Source organism: Eleutherodactylus coqui, chromosome 3 (genome assembly GCF_035609145.1).
Source record: "Eleutherodactylus coqui strain aEleCoq1 chromosome 3, aEleCoq1.hap1, whole genome shotgun sequence".
Taxonomy (NCBI): domain Eukaryota; kingdom Metazoa; phylum Chordata; class Amphibia; order Anura; family Eleutherodactylidae; genus Eleutherodactylus; species Eleutherodactylus coqui.
In genome coordinates, this window is record NC_089839.1 from 48,589,415 (window position 1) to 48,613,478 (window position 24,064).

The 24,064-nt window shown below is 43.0% G+C and overlaps 1 protein-coding gene across 1 annotated transcript; it reads left to right on the forward strand.

Annotated features, from left to right (window-relative positions):
• Positions 1 to 1,667: 1,667 nt before the first annotated feature.
• On the forward strand, positions 1,668 to 6,224 carry ZFP36L2 (ZFP36 ring finger protein like 2). Its single transcript, XM_066595571.1, has 2 exons — positions 1,668 to 1,911; positions 2,618 to 6,224. Exons 1-2 carry the CDS (start codon positions 1,861 to 1,863, stop codon positions 3,695 to 3,697), a joined length of 1,131 nt encoding a protein of 376 aa, XP_066451668.1. The 5' UTR covers positions 1,668 to 1,860; the 3' UTR covers positions 3,698 to 6,224.
• Positions 6,225 to 24,064: the final 17,840 nt, after the last annotated feature.

The following is a 24,064-nucleotide window of genomic DNA, read 5'->3' on the forward strand; positions in this document are numbered from 1 at the left end:
ACTGTCTGCAGCCCCCCAGCTAATATTCTCTAGTGTTTCTCCAGACCCCGGAGAGGAGAGCTCAAGTCCATAGTGCAAGAACACTGAGCTTTTACTTTCAGCAATACTAAATAAAGTCGGCGACCGGGTGCAAATCTTTACCTTTAAGAGTCTAATCAGCCTGCCCTAACTCTGCCTGCCTGGCAAAGAACTACTCAGCTCAACATAAAAAAAACCGCCCGCTCGCCCCATTTCCACTTTTGCAATCCGTGCCGATCAGCCGTTAATAAAGCGGTGGCAGAGCTGCCAGCTACTTTGTCGTTAAAACAAGACTCTGTAGTAGCAGAGGGTTTTTTTTCTTATTCCTGCCGAGAAAAAGGCTTTAGGGCCTAGCTGGAACTTGTAGGAACGCGCCTCGCCACCGCCCCTCGCCCTGCGCTCTGACTGCACTGCCTCTCTTGTCTTCGCTTTATCACAATGCGGACGCGCTCATTCGTTCCCAGAGAGTTGGCGGACGTTCAAGGTCTTGTGATAGGACTAACAAGCAAACTTCTTGTCCTTTGACACAGGAGCCCTAAAGCCGCTGCAACCATATTTACCAGCGCTGGTTGCCCCCTGCCTTAGCAGCAGCGTACCCCCCCCCCCCCCCCTTGTGCGCGTTCATGTGCTGCGCTTATTTCTTCCACTTTTTATTTTTACGTATTTCGCCCTCTCCTTTACTTTCTTGCACTTATCTACCGCCTATCACGGGATAAGTAACTTGGAAGGTAAAGCTCAGATTGCAGGAGGCGAGAAGGAAGAAGAAAAAAAAAAAAAGTTTCCAGCAACCATTTGTGAGGCAGACAGGGGAGGAGGATGGAAGGAAATAAACAAGGAAATGTGAGAGAGCGAAGAAGGGGAGGGGGCTGCTCGGGTTTCCCCTCATACTCCTTGATTCATTGAGACACCCTGCTGTCAGGGGCCCTGTACCCAGAGGTCTATGAGAACCGCCGCCTCGTCATGTATGTGCAAACGCCACATGTGACCGACTGCTACACGCTACGCTCAGGGACATACAACTCCCACCGGGTCACTCTTAGCAAAAACTTTTTTTGGAAAAAAAGCCTAAAAAGTGCATTTCCATGTTTTCCGTATATAGTCGCAGTTGAAATAAACGTATATCCTGTCAGACTTTTATGCATTAACCCCTTATTTTTAGTATCCTGCAAACAATGGCGGAAAACATGAAGTGGACTTTAGTTGGGTGGACTGGAGGTGTAAATAGGACGAACTAGGAGAGAACGTGGACGAGTTTATATTCCTGTCAGGGCATTTTGAGACTTGTAGTTCCACAAAGCAGGGAGTTTTGAGGTGTTTTCGCCCCTGTTTTACCTCAGCCCACCCCTCCCCCCAGTTCTGACTGGAATATGGGGGATAGGGTGTGATATTTGTTAGTATTTCACAGTATTGGGGTGTATGAATGGAGGAGAGGACATTTGCAGTGAGGAGGCAGCAGCTGCTCGCTACGTGCTCGCTGCCCGGGCTCTAACTGTGCAGTCTGCTTAGAGCGCACGAGCTTCTAGCCGAGGAAATTGGCGGCGACCAATAGGAAAGCAGCAGGCTGACGTCACAGCTGGAGGAGGCGTTGCCCGGAGACCCTGGCTGGGTCAGTGTTCTATCCCTCCCACCGCGTGCCCTAGTAAGCATTTATATAGTGGTGCTGGACGCGGGCTGGGGAGTCAGCTCGTTGCACTTATTTCAACTCCAATCAACCCAAGTGAATTCGGACCTGGCAGCCTTTCCCCTCCCCCCTCGGAGCCTTAGTCGTGGCTATTCCAAACCCCCTTTAGTAACGCAGGATCTTCTCGGTCCTCTGGACTTTGCTACAAACTGGATCTGGAAATGTCTGCAACACTTTTATCCGCCTTCTACGACATCGACTTGTTCTGTAAGGTGTGTATGGCCTCGTGCATGCGGGAGAAGGGGGTGCATTCCTTGGAAAGAGTTTTGCAGGGAGGACGCTGGGCTGTGAGTGGTGCAGAATGCACTCGTTTTTGGGGGGACTTGGCTGATGTGTTGGAGAGATCGGGGGTGGGCATGGAATGCAGTTTTGCAGGAGTCAATGTGATTGAGTTTTTTATGTGTGATTTTTCATTTTTAGGGTTTTTCTTGTTTTTTTAAGCAATTGCTAGCATGGGCTGGTGGTGTGTGCCTTTAAAAAAATTTTTTTTTCAAGAAGCTTGTGTGCAAAGTTGTCTAGAGGAGCTGGTTGCACCCCAAGGATTGTGTGCTGAGAAGTTTGTGGTCTCATGTAGCAGCCAGAAGTTCTAGGAAAGTCTTGTGAGTGTGCAAGTAGGAGTGAAGTGTGCAGGCTGCCTTGTGCCAGATGGCTAGTACTCCAGACTGGAATGACTTCTCACTGTGCATTTAGGATCTGGCTGCTGAGAACTGAAAAGTGCACCAGCTAATGTGTGTTGGATGATGTTTTTCTTGCTTGACTACTGCAATCTAGGCTGTATGGAAGAAACTAGCTGAGCTGGTAAGCGTCTTGTGAAGGGTGTACTTACTAGTGCTGCAACTTCTGTAAGTGGGTGAGTAAGAGTGCAGCTTATACTGCTGGAGCCTGACAATGTTCTCTTTGATTTTTCTCCCCTTCTAGAACGAGAAAGTCCTGAACAATCTGAACCTGAGCAGCATGCTGGACAAGAAGGCAGTGGGCAGCCCTGTGACTACCCCAAACTCGAGCCTGATCCCAGGCTTCCTGCGCAGACACTCGGCCAGCAACTTGCAGTCTCTAGCCAACAACAATAATTCGTCCCCCAAGTTCTGCAACAACAACCTCAAGGAGTCCTCGGTAGTAAGCAGCACCGCCCTGCTCAACAAAGAGAACAAGTTTCGGGACCGATCATTCAGCGAAAATGGGGAGCGTAGCCAGCATCTCATACACCTGCAGCAACAGCAGCAGAAATCCGGGGCGCAAATCAACTCTACCCGCTACAAGACTGAGCTGTGCCGGCCCTTTGAGGAAAGTGGCACCTGCAAGTATGGAGAGAAGTGCCAGTTTGCCCATGGCTTCCATGAGCTGCGCAGCCTGACCCGGCACCCCAAGTACAAGACGGAGCTGTGCCGTACTTTCCACACCATTGGTTTCTGTCCTTATGGTCCCCGCTGCCACTTCATCCACAATGCAGAAGAAAGGAGGCAGGCACCTGGTGGAGGGGGCTCCCCTACTGATTGCTTCAATGGCCAGCGCCCTAAGCTGCACCATAGCCTCAGCTTTTCTGGCTTCCCCAACCACAGCCTGGACTCCCCTCTACTGGAGAGCCCGACCTCTCGCACCCCTCCTCCACAGCCCTCCAACTCCCTGTACTGTGAGGAGGCTGTGCCCTGTGCCAACAATGCCTTCACCTTCTCTGGCCAGGAGCTGAGCCTCATCACCCCACTGGCCATCCAGACCCACAACCTTTCTGGCTACAACAATCCTGCAGCCTACTGCCGTCAGCAGCCACCAGCTTCCTCCAACTCTCCCCCACCAAGCCTCAACTTCCAACCTCTGAGGCGTCTCTCTGAGTCTCCGGTGTTTGATGCTCCTCCAAGCCCACCCGACTCTCTCTCTGACCGGGAGAGCTACTTGAGCGGCTCCCTGAGCTCTGGCAGCCTGAGTGGATCCGATTCCCCAACCCTGGACTCAAACAGGCGCCTGCCAATCTTCAGCAGGCTGTCCATCTCTGATGACTGAGCCACCACCACCCCTTGCCTGCAGGGGGTATTCTGGACTGGGGAGGCAAATGCTACCCAGGCTGGTATGAGTTCTTTTTTTTTTTCTTTGTTTTAATGATGTGGGCTTCATAGCCACCTATCTAATAACAGAGGGCAGTGCTGTAAAGCCCACAGCTGCTGCAGAACCTCTGTTTTAAATAGAATTGAAGGGCAAGTGCTGCCCAAGTCTTGGTCATGTTGATTGTTATATTTCTTTAAATAGCAGAACAATAAGTGCTCTGCTGCACTAGAGGTTATGTGGCAGCTGGGGGTCTTTAGGCTCCACAAGCTGCCCTGGCGAATGGACTATAGAGGGTTTTGTTATTGTTTTTTTGCCCACCCTGCCTTTAAATACAGCGGAAGTGTCGGGGGCCAGTTTTGCCCCCCTGTATTGTCACAAAAAGCTGCCAGTCTGTCCCCGCGACTCCCTCAATATGTGCTATAAGAGACTCAGGAGGGTGAAAGAAAGAGGATGACCCAACTCTAGGACATTGTAATTACAGCAAGGACTAAACACTTGAACTTTTTGAAGCTGGCACTCATGATGTTCCCTGTATTATTATTGTTAACTTTTTTTTGTTTTTTTGCCTTTTGTGCCTCTGCCAACTTTTATTTAATGAAAAGCAGAGTCGGAAAAAGACTCCAAAAAAAATCCTGAAAGCTGAACAAAAAAGAAAAAAAAAAAAAAGAAGAAACCTTACTCGCAAAAGGGCAAACTTAACAAATAGAACAAAACTATTTTTATAGAACTGTGGGGGTTAGTGGGTGGGATGTGTCTTTTTGGGGGCGGGGGATAGTTTTATGCACCAGCAGGCATTCCATCTCTCTCTTGAAGCATTAGCACAGCAAACTTGGGGAGGGAGGGGGGAGGTGAAAGTACACTTTTTACCTTGTTTTTTTTTTTGTTTTTTTTCTCTCCCCAAGAGTTTAATAATAAAACAACAGTCCAGTTGGAAAAAAAAAAAACGAAAAAAACGTAAGCTTTTTAAAAAATTCACCATCCTGCCGAGAATATGCCTTAACAACAAGCAACCCTCTAAGATGTCTATTTCTTTAGCTTAACATTGTACTAAAAAAAAAATTAAAAAAAAACAACAACTTTCATTCCAAAGTTTAACATCAGTTCCCTTTCCATCACTTAGTGGGCTGTTAGCTTAGAACAATTTTTTCGTTCCTCTATTTGGAAGCACTCAGTTAGTTTATAATTGTTGAATAACTGCTGATTTATTTTTTTTTTGTTTTTTTTTATTATATTATTTTAGCTGTCTGAGTTGCTTGCCTGTCACTGCACACAACTCAATATGAAAAAAAAACTATTTAACTTATTTATTATCTTGTGAAAAATATACATTGAATAATTTGTTCATACTGTATTTATCGGGTATGATGAAAAGCAATAGATATATATTCTTTTATTACGTTTAAATTATGATTGCCATTATTAATCTGCAAAATGTTGAGTGTATGTTCTTTTCACAGTAATATATGCCTTTTTTTTGTAACTTCACCTGTTTTATTTTATTGTAAATGAGTAAAATCTTAATTTAAGAGATTGTATGTAATATTTATTTCATTAATTCCTTTCCTTGTTTACGTTAATAAAAAAGAAAAAAAAAGATTGAATGGTTTCTATTAAGAAATCTCAGTGCTGTGGAAGAAGTTTGAGGAAATTTTTTTTTTTTTTGTATGGCTTTTTTTTTTTTTTTTTTTATATTCCTCCCACTTTATTTTAATTCCCACCCCCATTTTCATATATAATCTTGTAGCCCGTCCAAAAGAGCTAAGAAAAAGCATTATAATTTGACTTGAGTGACTCACTCAGAATTTCCATTACTATTATTTTATTTAAAAATTTTTTTTTTTTACTTTTTTTTTTCTTTTTTGTCTATTTCCACCGCTATCACTGTGATGGTATGTAGCAATAATTTGGGTCCCAGTATTATATTTCACAGTGCCTTTTTGAAGAGTTCACACTTGCCTTAAATGTTTCTCAACCAAAAAAGTATTGTGTAAAGGTGTGATGATGATAAAATTGAATGTAGGGATGGGATTTTGTTTATATCTTACCACTCTAATTTAAGCTAAAGGCCACCTTTTTTTATTTTTATTTTTTTTTTTTTGCATCTGAAACTTCATGCAGTACATGCAAGTGTCTTAAAAAATTTCTAAAGATGAAAAGCCAAGCGTTTTTACCTTTCCTTTTACCTTGATGGTAAATGGCAGAAACGTAGCTTTTATTTTTTTTTTTCCCCATTTCTTTATTACCCCCCCCCCCTTCCCTTGTACATAGTAGGTACCGACTGAGCACTATGTACTTTTTTTCTTTTATTTCTGAACTACTTTAACCAATATTTTTTTTTTCCTGAATGTAACGAAAGGATGAGTTGACTATAATTATATGTATATATAATTAGTCGGTTCACTAAGAATTGTGAGACTGTAAAATTTGTACTGTAAATGTTTTGTAGTTCTCCCAATAAATTTTTGGAAATAAAAAAAAAAAACAATTTGAGATTTTTCTTTTTCTGCGTCTATGGTGGGTTGTTATGGGCTTTTAAAAAAAAATTTTTTTTTCACCTACAGGTTTAGCAGTTTCAACTGCAAAAGGGCTGTTCTTGCAAGAATTTCTATGGCTTTGGGCCAAGACAAATACCAAGTATTGTAGACTGTTTCAAAGTGCTAGTTCAGTAGGTATTTGCCATAGTCTGAAACCTTTCTGCTTACACAATGGCTTGCCTTGTCACATGGTTGGGGTTGATCATTCACCAATTGAACTTCCTGGCCTTTATATTTAAAGAGGGGGGGAAACTAGGCACATGTGTTTTTTGTCTATCATGGGGTATAGGTTTACCCATAAAAGTGTAAACTTTTACTTTTACACCCCCCCCCCTCCAACTGTATTCAGTACACACATTGAGGATATTTAGGTACTTGCAGAACTGGACTTAGAAATGTAGAATGGGAATTTCAAGTATTACAAAGTCAAACCAGCGGTTTGCATCACAAGAGGAGATTATATATAAATTTTTTTGCAGTTTCTTTATGAAACGTATAGCACAGATATAAATGGACTCCTGGCCAAAAACTAAAACCAGATGAAGATCAGTAATGTAAAAGGCGATGGGGTTTCTTATTTTTGCAATGAGGTATTTGTGTGGTCAGGAGTGCAATTTCCTGATCCCTTGTTTTGAACCTACTTGAGCCGCATTATTTTTAATGTCACCACTAGGGGCAGTGTTTGACTATGTTCAATAAAAAAAGTTTTTCTATCTTGCATTTCGGAAAGTTTACAAAGCTCAGCGGTTTTACAGACTGTTTTAAGTGTAGGACAAAAGGAATGCATTAATTGATATATACAGATTTGTATAAATCTTGGTTCTTCTGAACCTTTTAAAGTTTATAAAAAATAATTTAAAAAATGCGGAAGAAGCAGTTTTTTTTTTGTTTTTTTTTTCTCCTATACATACCAGACTTCCTGCATATAAACATTCAGAAGGCCAGTGAGCTTTCCTCTCTAAAGTGATAAGAGGGAACAATAGCTACTTCTCAAATATCCTGTTTTTGTATGCCATTACATAAAATTGTTGATACATTGTGTTTTGAGGTTTAGTGGTAAATAGGTTATTTCTTTAGAAAAACAGTAAGTAAATTACCATATGAAGGAGCTGTCTGCTAGTCCAATCTTATTGATTGAGAAGCTGTGGAAGGGGGATTTTAGCTTGAGCCCTGAGTGGTGGGTGTTTCCTGCCCTCCAGGGGTGTTTGCTGATGAAGATTTTTAAAAAAGATTCCTACTAGGTGAATAGATCTTTAGTTCCATCTGCTTTTATTAGTTAAGATTTTTTTTTCAATTTATTTACATTAAAATTAGTGGAAAACTTTTTGGACCGGGCTGTATACTGGTGCCAGGGATACAATAATATAACACTTGGGTGCAAACCGCTCACATACTATAGCAAGGTATTGGAATATGGCTGCTGAACAACTAAATGGCTGCATTTTTTGTGTGTGTGTATATATTTTTAATTGCCCACCAATGTATAAGTGAAAGATGCCAGATGGCATGCAAACAAACTGCCTGAATACTTCGGATGGTTTCACACAGATTTTTTGGAGTTAAAGCCAGAATTGGATTTATAAGGAATGGGAAATCTAAAAAGAGGCCTTCTATTTCTTCTTGATGCTGGATCCACTTCTGGCATTGGCTGAAAACTGCTGCAAAAACCTTGTGTGAAACCGCTCTTAGTTTATTCACGTGGCTGTTGCCCCTTAGAATATTGAGTGCAACTTGCATAGGACAGCACGTGGACACCCATCTGGACAGTGCTCATTGCATGTGTGAATGGAGACAAGAGTAGGACATGTAGCGATTTCTTTTCACAAGGACCGTAGGTGTGTGTGTGTGTGTGTGTGTGTGTGTATAATAATGTGTCTCTTGTGAGCTATAAGGGGTCTATGTGCTATCTGTGGAGTACACCTGTCAGAGAATATGTTCATGTGAGTAAGCCCAAGAGATTGTCCGGTTGTAAACTAGTGATGGACACCAGCCAATCTCCCTGCTCTATCAGCTATTCACACTTGTATTGAACTGAATTCTGCAGGAAGCAGACTACTCCGTTCTTACTGTAGTGGCCAGGCTTGGTATTGCAAGCCAAGTTCCTCTTGAAATTGTTTTTTTTTTTGCCTGCAATGCTAAGTCTGGCCACTGCATTGGCAACGGAGAGGTCTGCTTTCTACAGAAATCTGCTCGGTGCACAAGCAAGCCAACTGATCTGTAGGGATCCTGGACAACGGACCTCCCGCAATCCACTATTGATAAATTATGCTGAGGATTGACCATCAATAGTTTACCACTGGAAACCCCTCTTAGGGAGATTTTCCCTTGATTAAAGATTTTTAACCTATCTATAGAATATGTAATAAAAGTTAGAGCACTGGGAGCCCCATGCAATGGCACTGGCATGGGGATTGGTGGCATGCAGCAAGTATGCAACTTGTTGCGTGCCGACGGCGAGACTCTTGCGTGGCACGCCAGCTCACATGGCTGTGTGAACCCAACTTAAAGCCTAGAAAAGGCTAAACTTTTTTCTTTAACGATTGCCATATACTAGTATTGTGAAGTTGCGTATATTTGTCAGGTGATATATGGGTTTGCTACATAGGTGTATGCATGATTGACATGCTTATGGCTATAGGGGTTATCTGGTTCTTTAAAATTAATGGCTCATTCAGCACCCCGATCAGCTATTTGAATGGCCCCCTTTATTGTTTAAAAAGCAGAGCTCCATGCATTTAGTGGCTGTGCCTAGTATTGCAGCTCAGTCCCACTTGTTTGATTGGGGCAAAGCTGCAATAAACTGCAATACCAGGTGCAACTGCTACCAAAACTACATAGCAGAACAAAGTGAACAAGATAAGGGACCCTTCAAACAGCTGATCTTGGTGCTGTGAGCCAGATCCTCACCAATCTAATATTGATGGCCTTGCCTAATAATTGGCCATTAATTTAAAGGTAACCTGTCGCCCCCTATAAGCACCACGTTATGGTACTTATAGGATAGGTTCCGCTGCATTCAAGGTGTAATTTTTTTATTTACCGGGCTCCTCGTTCTGTCACCCCATAGAGAACAATGAGAGCAGGCACGCACCGACCGGTACTGACTGCCTACCGACTCCCTGGGGGAACAGGGAGTCCAGGAAGTATAAACTAACCTGGACTCTGCAAGACCTATTCGATTAGCACCATAATAACTTTATGGCGCTTATAAGAGGCGACAGGTCCCCTTTAACCATAAATCAATCATATGTCAATTATGTGCACCATGACATAAATATAAATGATTCTTTTACACATGGGTATATATTAGCATGTTGTTCTGATTTGTAGTATGGAACTCATAGAAATCTGTGGGCCCATACTGTAGCGTCATGTGCCTCATGTCATAATAAGCTGTAGGGAGCCGTATGCCCTCTTAGGCCATGTTCACACAGGACTGATTTGCCGCGGATTTTCCAATGCGGACCCTCCCCATGGAAAATCTGCAGCAATTACACTAGCAGCGAAGTGGATGAGATTTTCAAAATCTCATCCACAGGACACCTGTGCGGTAATTGACATGTGGTGCGAAATTTAAATTCCCAGCATGTCAATTTTATCGCCGATCACACTTGCAGAATCCACCTCTTCTCAATCAGGGGTTTAATTCCTCACCAAAATCTGCGTTAAAAACCGTGTCAAAATCCAAACCAAATCGTGCGGGTTATAATGATGGCTCTTAGCTGTAGAATATCCTCTGTGGACATTTTGCAGCAAATCCGCTGTGTGTGAACATGCCATAAACACAAGACTTTGCCGTATTCTTGAGGCCTTACATTCACAAATAATGATGGCCCTTTTTAGTAATTGCGAAGGCTCGGAGAGGGTCTCTAATTTTCCATAGTAGCATGGATATTACATCGAGTGAAGGCCTGTTAATGTACCATAGTGGTTAGCACGGCTTCACTTGGCCCTCAATCCAGCTAGGGTGTAAGTGGTGTATGTGCACAAATTCTCACCACTTAATCTGGTGTGTGTACACCTCAGTAGAAATGCACTTTTTGTACAACGCTGCGAAATAAGTTTCTACTACAAAAATAATAGCGTAATTCTTAGGCCGCCTTCTCACACAGCGTGCTCGGTGTGGGCGTTCCACAGAGGAATACCGCTGGAAATTCACAGTGGCAAAATCTGCACCTATCATCATTTTAGTCTGACCCTTGACTGCCATCTAGCCTCTTGTTTGGTGCATGCCATGTGGGCAGGTCCTCGGCCCTATCTCTATTTCCCTCTTTCTTCTCTCCCTTCTTTTCTCTCTTATGCCTTTGTTCCTTGTTTCTCCCTTTCTTCTTTGTTCTTCTTGATCTCCTTTTTTCCTGTGGATGATGCCCCTCTACATCAGGGATGCTCATTCACATTCATTTCAATGGGAGTGATGGAAATACCCGATTGGGTGCGCCACTCAAGTATTCAGTAGTCCCATTGATATGAATCAAACGCTAACCACGCATGCTTAGTCAGCGTATCATTCAGAGGAACGTCACTGCTGGGGTATAAGCGACCCCCGCAGTGACGGGACAGGGGAGTCCAGTTCTCGAGATTGGTGGGGGGTCTCCCCAATAAGCAGGTTATTCGTATACCATGGATAGGGAATAACTTCTTGTTCTGGTAAAACCCCTTTAAATATTTTTTGAGTTTAGCTGTTGTTGGCCCAATTCCATGACCTGCTCTACAGATGTGTTTTTCTTCTTTACTGATATGTCTGTTTGTGACAACATTTTCTCATTTTATATGTGATTCTTCTTTTAAATTGCTGATTAACCGTTGCTAAGACGGGAATGGTTGAAAACCTTATAAAACTCCAAACTTGTAAGTTAAAAAAAAAAATGCAGCGGATTCGTTGCTGAAAGTTTCCACACCACGTGAAGGAGTATTTTTGAAATTTCCGCATGGCTTGTACAGTAAATGCTTCAGATTTTCCGTAGCGAAATCTGTTGTGGGTGTTCCGCAGCGTTTATGCTGTAAGTGAAGTCGGCCTTAGCGGAGACTTCAGAGAACACTTTACTGACTGAATGTAATCAAGAAAAAATATCACCAATGGACATAAACTACTCACACGTCAATGTACCGCAAATGTGATCTACCTGAAATAGAAAGCCGAACACAATTAGCTTTTTTTCTCTTGCTTCGTCAGACTGAAAGAGGAAACACAACAGCTAAGACTTTTTGAAGGGGAATTATTTGGTTTCCTATCAGTTTATATTAAACTAACTAATTAGTTAAATAGGCCTAAAAAAAAACAGTTGCTTACCATAAAGTGACCCTCCGGGCAAACAAAGATGGCCGAACCGCTTCTCTGACTACCTAATGTACATCTGTGTATTAGTACTTTTCGTTAGTCTAAGACACTACAACTGCTTTGATTGACCAGTGTTGCCCACACGAGCATCATTGGACGGTCAGAGCAATAGTTTCTTAAACTACCATTGCATACTAATTCACAGGTAGTCGGAGAAGTAGTTCGGCCATCTTTGTTGATCCAGACTTGGGTGGTCGTTTCAATATCATCGTCCCCAATGATCCTATCCTGTCTCGCTTTTACATTAAACATGTAGGATCCATCCAAAAAATTCTGTAACATATGTCCCAGGCGTTTAGGCATTTTTCCCAATCTTTAGATCTCACCTCTTTCTGGCTGTAAGGCATCCGGATGCCGCAGGAGCACCTCCTCCACTGCTCTGCGTGCTGTAGACATTAAGCCCCACCCCTCAGTGAAGTCCTGCCCCTTACAGCTATTGGTAAGCTGAAAATGTATGGAATCAGAGATTTATGCAGTGTCCAGAGGAACATTTACACATGAAGCTTTATAAAAGTAACTGAAAGGGGTTTTCCGTGTTAATAAAAAAAAAAAAAAAAAATAAATCTGTCTGGCCATTCCGAAAAATAACAAAGTAGCCCATATTCACTTGTCCGAGGTTCTTGCAACTTCACTGTCGCGTCTACCATTCTCCTTTCCAATCGCAGGCCTCAGTGGTTCACCATTGAGGCTTGTAATTGACTGCAGTCAGTCTGTGACGTTCCGCATACATGGCTGACTGTAGCTTGTAAACAGAGCGCTGGCATGGAGAATGGCGGAAATTACGCTGGAGCTGTAGCGATCCAGGATGGGTGAGTCTGGGCGATGTTATTATTTTCCTGAATTGCTACAGTAGTTGGATACATTTAAAAAATTAACGAGGAAAACCTCTTTAGGTTAATTCGCCATGCAGTGTAACGTTTCCACTGTGACTCTGCATTAAAATTACCACGAAAATCTATAATGAAATCCGCCCTTGATTTGGTTGCGTATGTCGCCACGGATTTCACTCACTGCGCTGAAAGGAATGAAATCGGCGGTGAAATATCTGCAACAAATAGCGCTTGCTGTAGATTTGAATATCTGCAACATGACTCCGCAGCGGATTTTTTCGTGCTGCCAGTGAATAGGGTTTCCTAAAACCTCATTCACTAACATTGACTGTCCTTAGTTGTAGAATTGCATGCAATTATGCATGATGGGTAATGAATATAATATTGCAAGTAAATATTTCCTACTTGATGTGCCAATAGGTCGACTTGGAAAACTGAATAACTGAAAAACTATGTATGATGCCTGTATGGTGGAACACAGAGCCATAGGTACTCCTTTGTGCTGAAACATATTCTTCTTCCCTGGAAGCAATGATACTAACAGAGGATAGCAGCAAAGTAAGGTGTCCAATGGAGCAAGGCACAATGTTTTCACTTCTGTATTTACAGTATACATACAGACCTACAGAATGCAATGGGTTTCGATGCATGGCTTCATACAACTTGGAGGTTGCATAGAGCCATAGAAGTCAAAGGGGGGGGGGGGGGGGGTGCAGAAATGCGTGCGCAATATTCAGCTGGAAAAAGAAAATTTTTGGAACTAATTAGCCTAATTTCAATCAATGCGTCTTGTTTGTCGGGGGCAAATGAGCATGCCTTGTGGGGGTAAAAAATACAGTAAGATACACTGATGTGTGTGCAAAAAAGCAGTACTCAGGCTCTCGCAAATACACTTATGCCTATGCGAAGCCGGCATTATTATGAGATTTAGACACTTTTTGTAGCTATCGAGGCAAGAGGGTGTGGCTTGGCAGAAAAGGGGCATAGTTTAGAGCGAAAAGGGGCCTAGTTTACATGCTCTAATAAATGCCAAAATGTTGGTGCACCAAATGCTTTAAAGTAAGGCCTAATAGCTCAATGTTCATGGTAAATGCTCAAGAAATCACAGCAATTGCCGCGGAAAAACGCGTGGCTGGCTTCCATTGTGGTCAATGGAAGCCGTCCGTCACTCTGTGAGCACAGCGGAAGTATCGTGGGATTACGCATCACCGCTAACCGCCAGCCATGCACACCGCCTAGCTGGACGGGACTGGTATGGCGGATCTGGAGAGGTGATCATGGGGTCTTGTGGGGCGCCGTGTCGGACTCCGATGCTATATTACGTTGACAGAGTCCGCCACGGCTGTGGGCATGAAGCCTTAGACAACTAAGAAGTAGTATAAATGTACAAATATCCTTAAGATGTGCCAAATTTATCAGATGCAGGAGCCACTGTGATACATTTGGCTCATCTAATAATTAATACATTTCTGAGTTTTTAAAAATTTATTTGCCACCATACAGGATTTCTACGACAAAGCTTAAAATAAATAGATCTTTAAAAGTTAAAGGAAGACTCAAGAAACTATGCAAGTATTTCTTTAATAGGCTAACAAAGTGTAAATCTGCTTTTCATTAGTGGAGTCACTTGAGGGTGTATTGGTGTTTTGCTGCAGCATGTTGGAGTTTTTTTTCGCTTCTCCTTACAGGAAGGGGTTGCTTTACAATATATTGCCAGAGGGTGAAGTAAATCTTAGCTAATAGCTGAGACCAACTGATTAAACTACAGACAGTAATTAAACAATGATGCCTGAGCTTTAAAACAAAGAGTCGACAACTTATGTTGCGCCCAGCGCACAATTGGTTAAGTGTTGGAAGTTAATGCCTCGGGCCCAGTTAATTACATAAAGCTAGAGGAATGTTAGATTTTTCAGATGGGGTCTTGCTATGAGCAGAACTGTGCCTCCTGTCAAAGTTGGCCTGGCAGCTATCCAGGTTGTGTAGGCGTGGAAAGAGTTAAGCAGCAGTCTTGCCAGACACTTTGCACAATTCCAATCTTAATTCGGTCTTCTCCTGAGTCATGGCGGGTCTCAGCGTATTGGAATCATTCATGTTATAATTAGGGAAAATGAATTATCCTATACAAGGCCGATACAGCATTGTACGGAGGATGTAATCGCTTGCATTACTTTGTAGAGACTACAATCAAACGTAGGTTTGTGCATAGGAAAAACATTACAAGCTCCATACAAACCCTATGACGCCTGTAGACCGCTCGCAGGGGCAATGGCATGGCAGGGCACTCAGCTGATTGCTTTTGGGGGTCTCAGCACCCGGATCCCACCGATCGTAGCTTCTGACATTCCACTATGTCACATCAGAAGTTTGAAAAAAGTTTAGTTATATTTTAAGGCTCCCATACAGGTTAGGCCTTAGTCGTTAGGCCTGAAACCCACCAAAAATGGCAGGGCTGGATGACTGTCTAATGTGTATGGGGGGGGGGGCTCATCATTCCCCTGACAGATAATGTCAGGGGTAAACGAGTCAGGGTCATTGAATTTCAATGCATTGATGCTATTGTTCATCAGGTGGTTTTAAGGCCCATTTAGACACAAAGATGATTGCTCAAAAGATGGCTTTTGAGCGATCATTCTGCATAAAACTACTATTTGGTACTAATGCCTATTAGTACCAATTAGTAGTGTGTGGACCGCCAGGAGCTGTATTCTGGGAACAGACCCCCCCCCCGCTGTTTGCTGAATACATCCCCTTTGTTCTGCCACGCTGATTACAGCTGAACAGTGTAATCAGCTGTTATCAGCGCTCCCCGGGCAGAACACAGCGTGCGGTCCAGCTTATCAGCTGTTCTGCCGAATGACGGCAGAAAACGGAAAGATGGGCACATTTACACGCAACGGCATTCGCTTAAAAGATGGCTTTTAAGCGAATTTTGAGCTATAATCGTTGTGTCTAAATGGGCCTTTAGATGGTATGACTGTTGGATGCTTAAATATATCGCTCCTGTGCTTTCACATAGAAACAATATTCGTTCAGTGAATGGAGGCGGAACATGCTAGAGATCTCTTCCGGCCGTCCACCTCCATTCACTGCAAACAGGCAGCCATTCAAAGATGGACAAAAAGTCACTCATTAGTCGTTCCGTTACAGTGAACTAAACAGAACAACTAGCAAATACCGAGCGACTTCCCACTCAGTACCCTATCGGGTGCCATGTTTACACGGGTTGACATTTGCCCATAAGCCCTCGTTGGAGCGATTACTCGGGCAATTATCAGCCTGATTAAAAGTACCCTTACCTCTGTACACACAAACTTTTGGCCAATCCTAATGTTCATAAGTATTGAGCAGCTAATGGAATCAGCTGTTGGAGGAACATTGTTACTCCGACATTGTTGGATGTGTATGGGCAACTTTAGAGCTTCGAGATTAGCTTTAAAGATTCATCCCAAAACATAGAAGAACGCAATGTTTTCCTGATGGCCAGATGAGATCTGTGCAATCAGTTATATACAACCAGTAGCTCCTAGTTTACATATAATTGTGAAGTTCCCATTGACCACCTCTAGACCCGTTTTCTTTTTCATGGAATGTGCCAGACTTTTACAAACTTGTCATCTCCGGTTATTGCGTTTAATATCCTATAAAGAAAAGTCGAAAACCATAAATTATAGACTTGTGAACAATCAGCAGGCACATCTGTGGCATCGTGACTCAAACAAGGTCTTCGGTTTGTGGGGAAGTCCCAGTTTCACAGTTAGTTTCTTTCTTACTATGATTCCCAGATTCGGGAGTAACATGATAGTCCTGCACTGTTTTGTACACTGTAGTATGTCTTAGTCACAATATTTTTGTACTCCGGTTATATTATTAATACTTCTACGTTCCTTTGATGCGTTTGGCTTGAACATCGCTCCGGAGCTTTTATTGAAAAATGCATTCTTCCTTTATTTCCAGCTAAGCAACGGAAATGACGGTAAGGAGCAAACATATTAAAGACTTAGGAACTTCTTACCATCCCTCTGAATCAGATACACATCAACAACACTTAAAGGGGTTCTCAGGTTTCCAGACAACATTGCTGCTGTAAGTGTCTTAAAATAAGAAATAGAGCCGTCCATCTGTGTCCTCAGCTGTGGAGATCCAGTGCCGTTGACCCGCCGTCTTCACTGTGATTTTTGTACATCACAGGAAGTCAGCGTCACAGCCCATTCTTTTGGCGTCCGCTCCCACATCCTGGGTGCCATGATGCCAAGAGTTCAGAATGGAGACGCCGTAGCTTCTGATTGGTTGCAGCCATCAGGTGACTTCCTGTGATGCCATCTACAACAATCACGGGAGGAAAGTGGTTGAAACAGGCTGAACCAGATGGACATTGTCTTCATTCAGCCTAACGTACTATGTTACCCTTCATGTTGCAATCTCATCTTACTGTTGAGACCCAGCCAGGAGACCTTTAAATACTGCCTTTGGTCTCAAACTCAAATCTCTCCTACCAATCAACCTCGTGCTTCCTTCTAGCTGTTACTTCCTCATATTATACCTGCACAGATGAGACAACAGGTTCATCACCCCATACAGCTACTTCAGGATGCCCCACAATCTATGTGCTATGAGCCACATAGTCCCTCATCAGAACGTTTGTCCGGGGCCAGTCTTTCCACGTTGCTCTTTTTTTTATTGTGAGGAGTGTTTGACTTGGTCTGTCTTTTGGGTATATGTGTCTTTTCTGGTGGGAAGCAGCCCTTGTTGTGGAACGTCTCTCCAGATTATTATAAACTCTATGAACGGTTCATGACATTCCCACCAAACAGCTATTCAACTTGGTTATCCCAGAAAGCAATCTAAGATATAATAACTTAACACTGGCATACATAAAAGAGATGTGGCCCATAGCAAATACTTAAATGGTCCTCCCCATTATGGTGACTATTTTTGCCACCCCACCCAAGGCAGGAGGGCCTGATGTTTGTTTCCTATTCTATGCTCATTAAATTGACCCTCAGGCCAGTTATCTACCTCTCTGTTTGCTAACAATGCAGTTCACCTTTCGAATCTGGGTCATATATATGATCTCTAACCGCCTGGCGGACCTGAAGCTTGTGGTCCGAGTGGTTCAAGTAGCCGGCTCAAGGTTGACTCAGCCTTCCATCCTCTCGAGGTCGGTAAAATGAATACCCAGCTTGCTGGGGGGTAAAAGATGACTGGGGAAGTCAACCGCAAACCACCCCGCAAAAACAGTCTGCCAAGAAAACGTTATGATGTGACGTCACCCTAGTAGTCAGTCATGACTCAGTGCTTGCACCAGGGGACTTTACCTTTACCTACCACTGCCTAGCAGCAAAAGGCATAGTGCAATCAGAGCTAGGGCTCCCACTCTCCATGGGCTCCCAAGCAGTTGCATGATATACCTCTATAATAGGAACGCCCTTGCTTGTTAAGGCTCTTTTTTCATGGGCCCATTATTGATCCCCATAAGCCAATTCTTAGCCCATGTACAAGAAAATGAGATGAGTGTAAGTCGACATGCTTGTTGATCATCACTCGTTACATGGTTCCTAGTTCTTTGACAATGTCAAAGGACCATTTCTGATGCTTTTGGTAGTGGTAGAAATCCAAACCCATGAAGTTCCTTACCAAATAGACTCATTGTTTACACACAAAGTTTATGCACCCTACAGGGTCTATGTTTGTCATTGTAAAAAGCAGAATCATACTACTTTAAACCTCATGGATTTTGACCCCCTACAGAGCCTTGTTTGATTTATGGACTAGTGAAACCTTGTCTATTGCCCATTGTGTTTGGTGTATATTGAGACATAAAAATCAGCCAGACATAGACTTGTGGTTGAAATTGAAAGCAACTAACGTTGTGGTTGAGGAGCAGAAATATTTCAAAATCAGTTTGTGAGCTTAGTTTACGGTTATAATAGGAATTTTATATTTGTGTGGTAGGCCACGTGTGGAACCCATGGTACATTTTTCTATGAGGAAAGAGATTATTGCCCAATACTAACAAAAGCTAGAAGCGTGTGGTGACCATCGTCTAAGGCAGAAATTCCCAAACTTTTTACCATGGAGGGACCCCTAAAAAAATCCTCTTGAGGAACCCTAACAATCTCATTAAGGCAGGGTCACGACATGGTACATGATTTCCACCGTGGATGCTGCTGAAAATCCACAACAATTCTACAGAAAAATCCATGTCTTATATGTAGATTTTGTGGCGGATTTGGCCATAGATTGGTCTCATATTTCATTCTTTTGCTCTGCCATACCTTATCCATTGTCAACTTGACTACTGTAACTCACTAATAATCTGTCTTCCCCTCACTATCTCTCCCCTCTCCAATCTGTCCTCACACAGCAGCCAAGCTCATCTATCTGTCCAACCGCTATACTAGTGCAGCTAGTCTATCTCAGTCTTTAAACTGATGCCTCCACCCTGTGCCATTCATTGCTATTTCCAGCCCTCAAGCAGGCGCGCATGCGCAGTACAGCGTGTGACGTGCCGGCAGTGCAGGATGATGCGGCCAGCAGTGGGCGGTGATGCGGAATCACGTGATACTTCCGCTGTGGTACAGTGAAAGTAGAGCGTGGCAGACGGCTTCCATTGACTACAATGGAAGCTGGCTGCGCATATTCCCGCGGCAATTAGAGTATGCCGCGGTTTCTTTCACGCTGCGGAATAATGGGGTGGAATTCCACAGCATGAACATTAAGCTATTAGGTTCAACAGAACCTAATAGCTGCGGCATAACGCCACGAATTTCTGCCACGTGAAACGCGGCAGACATCCGGTCATGGACATTAGCCCTTAACGTAGCCAACATCAAACAATAAAAATCGTTCACTTTTCGCTCGTCGTTCATTTTATGCAGACATAAAAATCATCTTTGGCTTGTTCACTAATCATTTGGTTTAAATAGCGCTTGTTCAGTCCTTCTCATTCACTTATACAGCGAATGTTAACAACTGACCAGTTTCCCATTTGAATGAGCCAACGATGTATCTGCCTGTATAAATAGGCTGCCTGAAAGGGAACGAGCAAACTCTGACATAATTCGCTCATTCAAATGATAATTTTTTGGTGTAAATGGACCCTAAATTCCTTTTTAATCTAAACCTCCCGCTCCCATCGCCAAGATTTTTCCTGAGCTGCACCACTTTTCTGGAATGCGCTATCTCAGACAATCAGGTCAATTACCAATACTCAATTCTAAGCAATCCCTAAAGACATCCCTTTAGGGAGACCTATCACATCCTTCAATCTCACTCTTCTTCATTTACCTTTATTCTATATTCTCCTTTAGAACCCAGCCACCTTCATCCTGGTGTATCCCATACATCCACAGCTACGGCTGATTACCGACTCATGCAGTTTTACGTATGCTACCCTGTTTATATAAAAGATGACTACAGAACAAGCACTTCTACCTCTTGTGTCATCCCTATTTCCCCATTAATTGTGAGCAGGACCCTCACTATTGTTCATATTGTTTATTAATTTACCACTCTATGTAATGTCTACATGTGCCCTCTGATTTAAACAGAATACATGAATTCTGGTTTGGGGGTCTACAAGGTAAAACAGGAGTTTTGATGCAACATTAATAAAACTTTTTGGTATAGCATGGAGTCATTTCCATTGTGATTTGCTGACACATAAAACAAGAGACAGAAATAGAAGCGGTGAATAGGTGAAGGGTTTTGGCACAGGATTAAGTCCGGGAGAACAGCCGAACCGGTGGATCCTTCAGACATACACTTGAACATGGTTGGGATAAAATCTTTAAATTGAAAAACATAAAAGCTTCTACACCATGGGTGGGCCATTTAATCCACTAAGTAGCTTGTGACATTCAGCATATGCTCCACAGGCTGCTCCAGCAGAGGATGATATATCCCTCGCCCTGCTCCTGGTAAACAATGAACTTATAAATGTTGTTTAACCTCCGTTCATTTCCATAGCAATCGCTAATGACCAGGACTGGAGATTTCATCATCTATACATTTATGTTTGGGTAATTGAATTTTGCTTTTAGTATAAACTCTTCTACTTGTGTGAACTCTGCCTGTCTGCAATATGGCATAGAGCAGAATATTCATTGGAATAGACGTCTCCTGCTAACTAATTGAATTGGTAACTAATGCAACGACCATTAACCTTCTCAACACCGGAGAACCAGGCCACAGTCTAAAGGCCCTTTTTCACGGGCCGACAGTCTTTTAAAAGACTGCCCGAGTGCTGACGTCACCGCTGAAAGACCTGCAGACGGCTCGCTGGCTTCACGTCCGCTTCTCGCTCAGCAATTCGACTCCTATGGGAAGCGCTGATGGGGAGCATTAACACAGGACGAGAAGCCAATGAGGTTTTTTAAGTTGACTGAAAAGTCAACCTAAACAACCGTGGATGACAAGAGAGTAGAGATGAGCGAGCCTGCTCGGATAAGGCAGTTACTCGAGCCAGCATCGCTCTTCTCAAGTAACTGCATACTCATCCGAGCAGGCTTGGGGGGGGGGGGGTTAGCGGGGGGCAGAGAGAGAGAGATCTCTCTCACTCCCCTCCCCCTGCTCCTACCCGCCGCCCCCATGAGCGCGCCTTATCCGAGCAGGCTCGCTCATCTCTACAAGAGAGCAATATTTTTTTGTATTCACACTGAACAATTATCACTCAAATTCATCCCGTTTGAACAAAATTTGAGCAATAATTATTACGTGTAAATGGGCCTTTACTGAGTCAAGTTTTCGCTTTTCATGACAGCATTAGAGGCCGTGTCATCACCAAGGAGTAAAGAAGGTCTCCTACATCTTTGAGTGTTCTCAAAACACAGTAACAAGTTAGGATGTAGCCATACCTAGTTTGTTAGTATGTCCCTGGGTTCTGTCACACGTTTCCATCTGGATTGCTGATAATGGTATCTAGATGGAAAGTTGGACAGAACACCAGGCTTCCATTGCTAAAACGGGGTCAATAAAGTCTCCATTTGAGCAACGTTCTGTTCATTTCTGAATGTCAATGGACACCTTATTGGCCTCCGTTTGAAGAATGAAAGGGTATTGTTCAGTCCAAGTTTCCGCCGGAATGCCATTTTCGCTGTTCCAGACTAACATGTGATGGAATCTAGTAACATAGCAAAAAAAAAAGGAAATGTGACAACATCCCTATTTAGTTTCCTTTGTGTCAGTATAGATAAACATAGATGGTGAGAAGTCTCACTGAAACCTATAGTCTTTGGGACAGACACGCCCATGACTAAAGTTGCCACTTACAGTACTGTGCAAAAGTTTTAGGCAGGTGTGTAAAAAGTGCTACAAAGTAAGAATCCTTAAAAAAAAAGGGGTGTTAATAGATATTTTGTCAAATAACAAAATGATAAGTGAATGGACAAAAGAGAAATCTACAAGCCAGTATTTGGTGTGACCACCCTTTTGCTTCAAAACACTATAAATTCTTCTCGGTACACTTGTATGCAGTTTTTGAAGGAACTCGGCAGGGAGGTTATTCCACACATCTTGGAATAACCATGATGTTGAGATCAGGGTTCCGTGGGGGCCATATCAGCACTTCCAGGACTCCTTGTTCTTCTTTACGCTGAAGATAGTTCTTAACAACATTGGCTGGATGTTTGGGGTTACCGCCCAACTGCAGAATAAATTTGGAGCCAATCAGATGCCTTCTATTTATAAAAAAGTTCTTAATTTGCAGCATTTTTTACACACCCGCCTAAAGCTTATGCACAGTACTGTACAGAGGACAAAATTGTGGAACATGTAAATGGGAATGAGTTTGAAAAATCTCCTTGTGTGAGATGTAACATTTTAGATCATCTGCACTTCTTGGATCATCAGCGGTTCTACCGTCCATGGTTGCATCATCAAATGGAGCCAAAATGTTGCCTGGGGCAGCCAGCCAAAACAGCCCCTGTGCAAGAATAGTATGGGGACTCCTTGCTTCCCAAAAGGTAATTTGATGAGAACAGGGTGCTAGTCATAGGCCTCTTCCTTTACGGCTCTCCACAATATCCTTCCACACAGTACAGTCAACCAGCAATTGAGAAGCATTGACTTTTAGGGCATAATCTCTTATGCCTAAAGTGTCCTGGCGCACCAGCATAGATAGTACATATAAGAAGTCCATCCTTTTCACATTCTATACATTTGATGTGAAGACCCAGTAGACTCGGTATCAGGCTGTCACTGGTGAAATAGGTTCTTATAGTTGTCTGAAGCTGAAAGAATATGCATAATGGGGTAGATTTACTATTGAAAATGTGACAGTTTTCTGGTGCAAATTGCTCCAGAAAGTCGTCACACACAAAAGATGCGCCCAAAATTGGCACAACATCTGGCGGAAAGTACGCCAACAAATAGCTGGTATGAAGTTAGACTAAACTGTCTAAAAATTTGACAGATTTATCATCCAGCATGAGCCAATGTAATAAACCTGGCGTATTTTAGGATTGTTTAGTCTAATTGCCCTTTAAGATTGGCTGAGTTCTTGGTCCAGTCTAACAAGTGCCGATCGGAATGCTGAGTAATTATGACTGTTTGACCTCATAGGCTGGCAATATATCTGTCTGTTTAAGGCCAATGTACGGCCAAACAGCGAGCACTTTTTCATGCTTGCTGAAACTGTTGGCTGATCGTTGGTCTTTTAACCCTTTTCAATCCAATTTTGGATTCAGGGTTTCCTAAAAGGCTTTCTCTTTTTGCTGTTATACAACAGTGCCATCTGCTGGCTAAAGACAGTGTGTGTGCGCCAGAGAGGCTCTGACAGCAAAGTGGCTGGCAATAGACGATAAGAATACCCTGTCGGACGTCTTCTGACATTGGAGCTGTACAGGCTTCAATCAGAATGTAGGAAGACTTCAAACAGTGGATTGGAAAGGGTTAACACAACCCAATTGTCTGGAGGAACGCTTAGGCCTTATGGCCTGTGTAAGCTTGCATTGTCCTGTGTTACACAGTATAAGTAAATCTGCCTCAATGTGTTAATATATAGACCATTGGGCATCAATGAAAGGACATTGTCTCTGTAAACAGCTGTAAATACCTAAAGGATACTTAATAGGTTCATTTAAAGGGAACCTGCCACCAGGTTCATACTGCCTGAACCATGGGCAGCATGAACCCAGGACAGATATGCCAATTCGGCCCATGTATGTTTGATTCTGAAGCACTGTTGCTTTCCGAAATAGAAGCATAGTTTGACTGGGAGCTGAGTTGGAACAGAGTTCTGAGTCAAAGAGGCGGGCCAAACCGGACTCTCCCCTCCCACAGCATGTTGACTGACAGTTCTCTTCCTATACACAAGCAGGGAGAGGAGCTGTCACTTTTGATGCTGCAGACTGGGAAAGTCTGGTGCAACCTGCCTTTTTGATTTGAGAGCTCCGAAAACTGAACTCTGAGTGAAACGTTTAAGTGTTTTTTTTCGGAATCGCTACAGCGTTTCAGAATAAAGGATACATGTGCCAAATAGGCATATCTGCCCCAGGTTCTGGGCAGCATGAACCTGGTGACAGGTTGACTTTAAGGGGATTGAGCTATATTTGAGATGATCCAGTAATAATTTTTCTATAATTGTTTTTTAGTGATTTTGTTATTTTTGTGAATGAAACAAGGA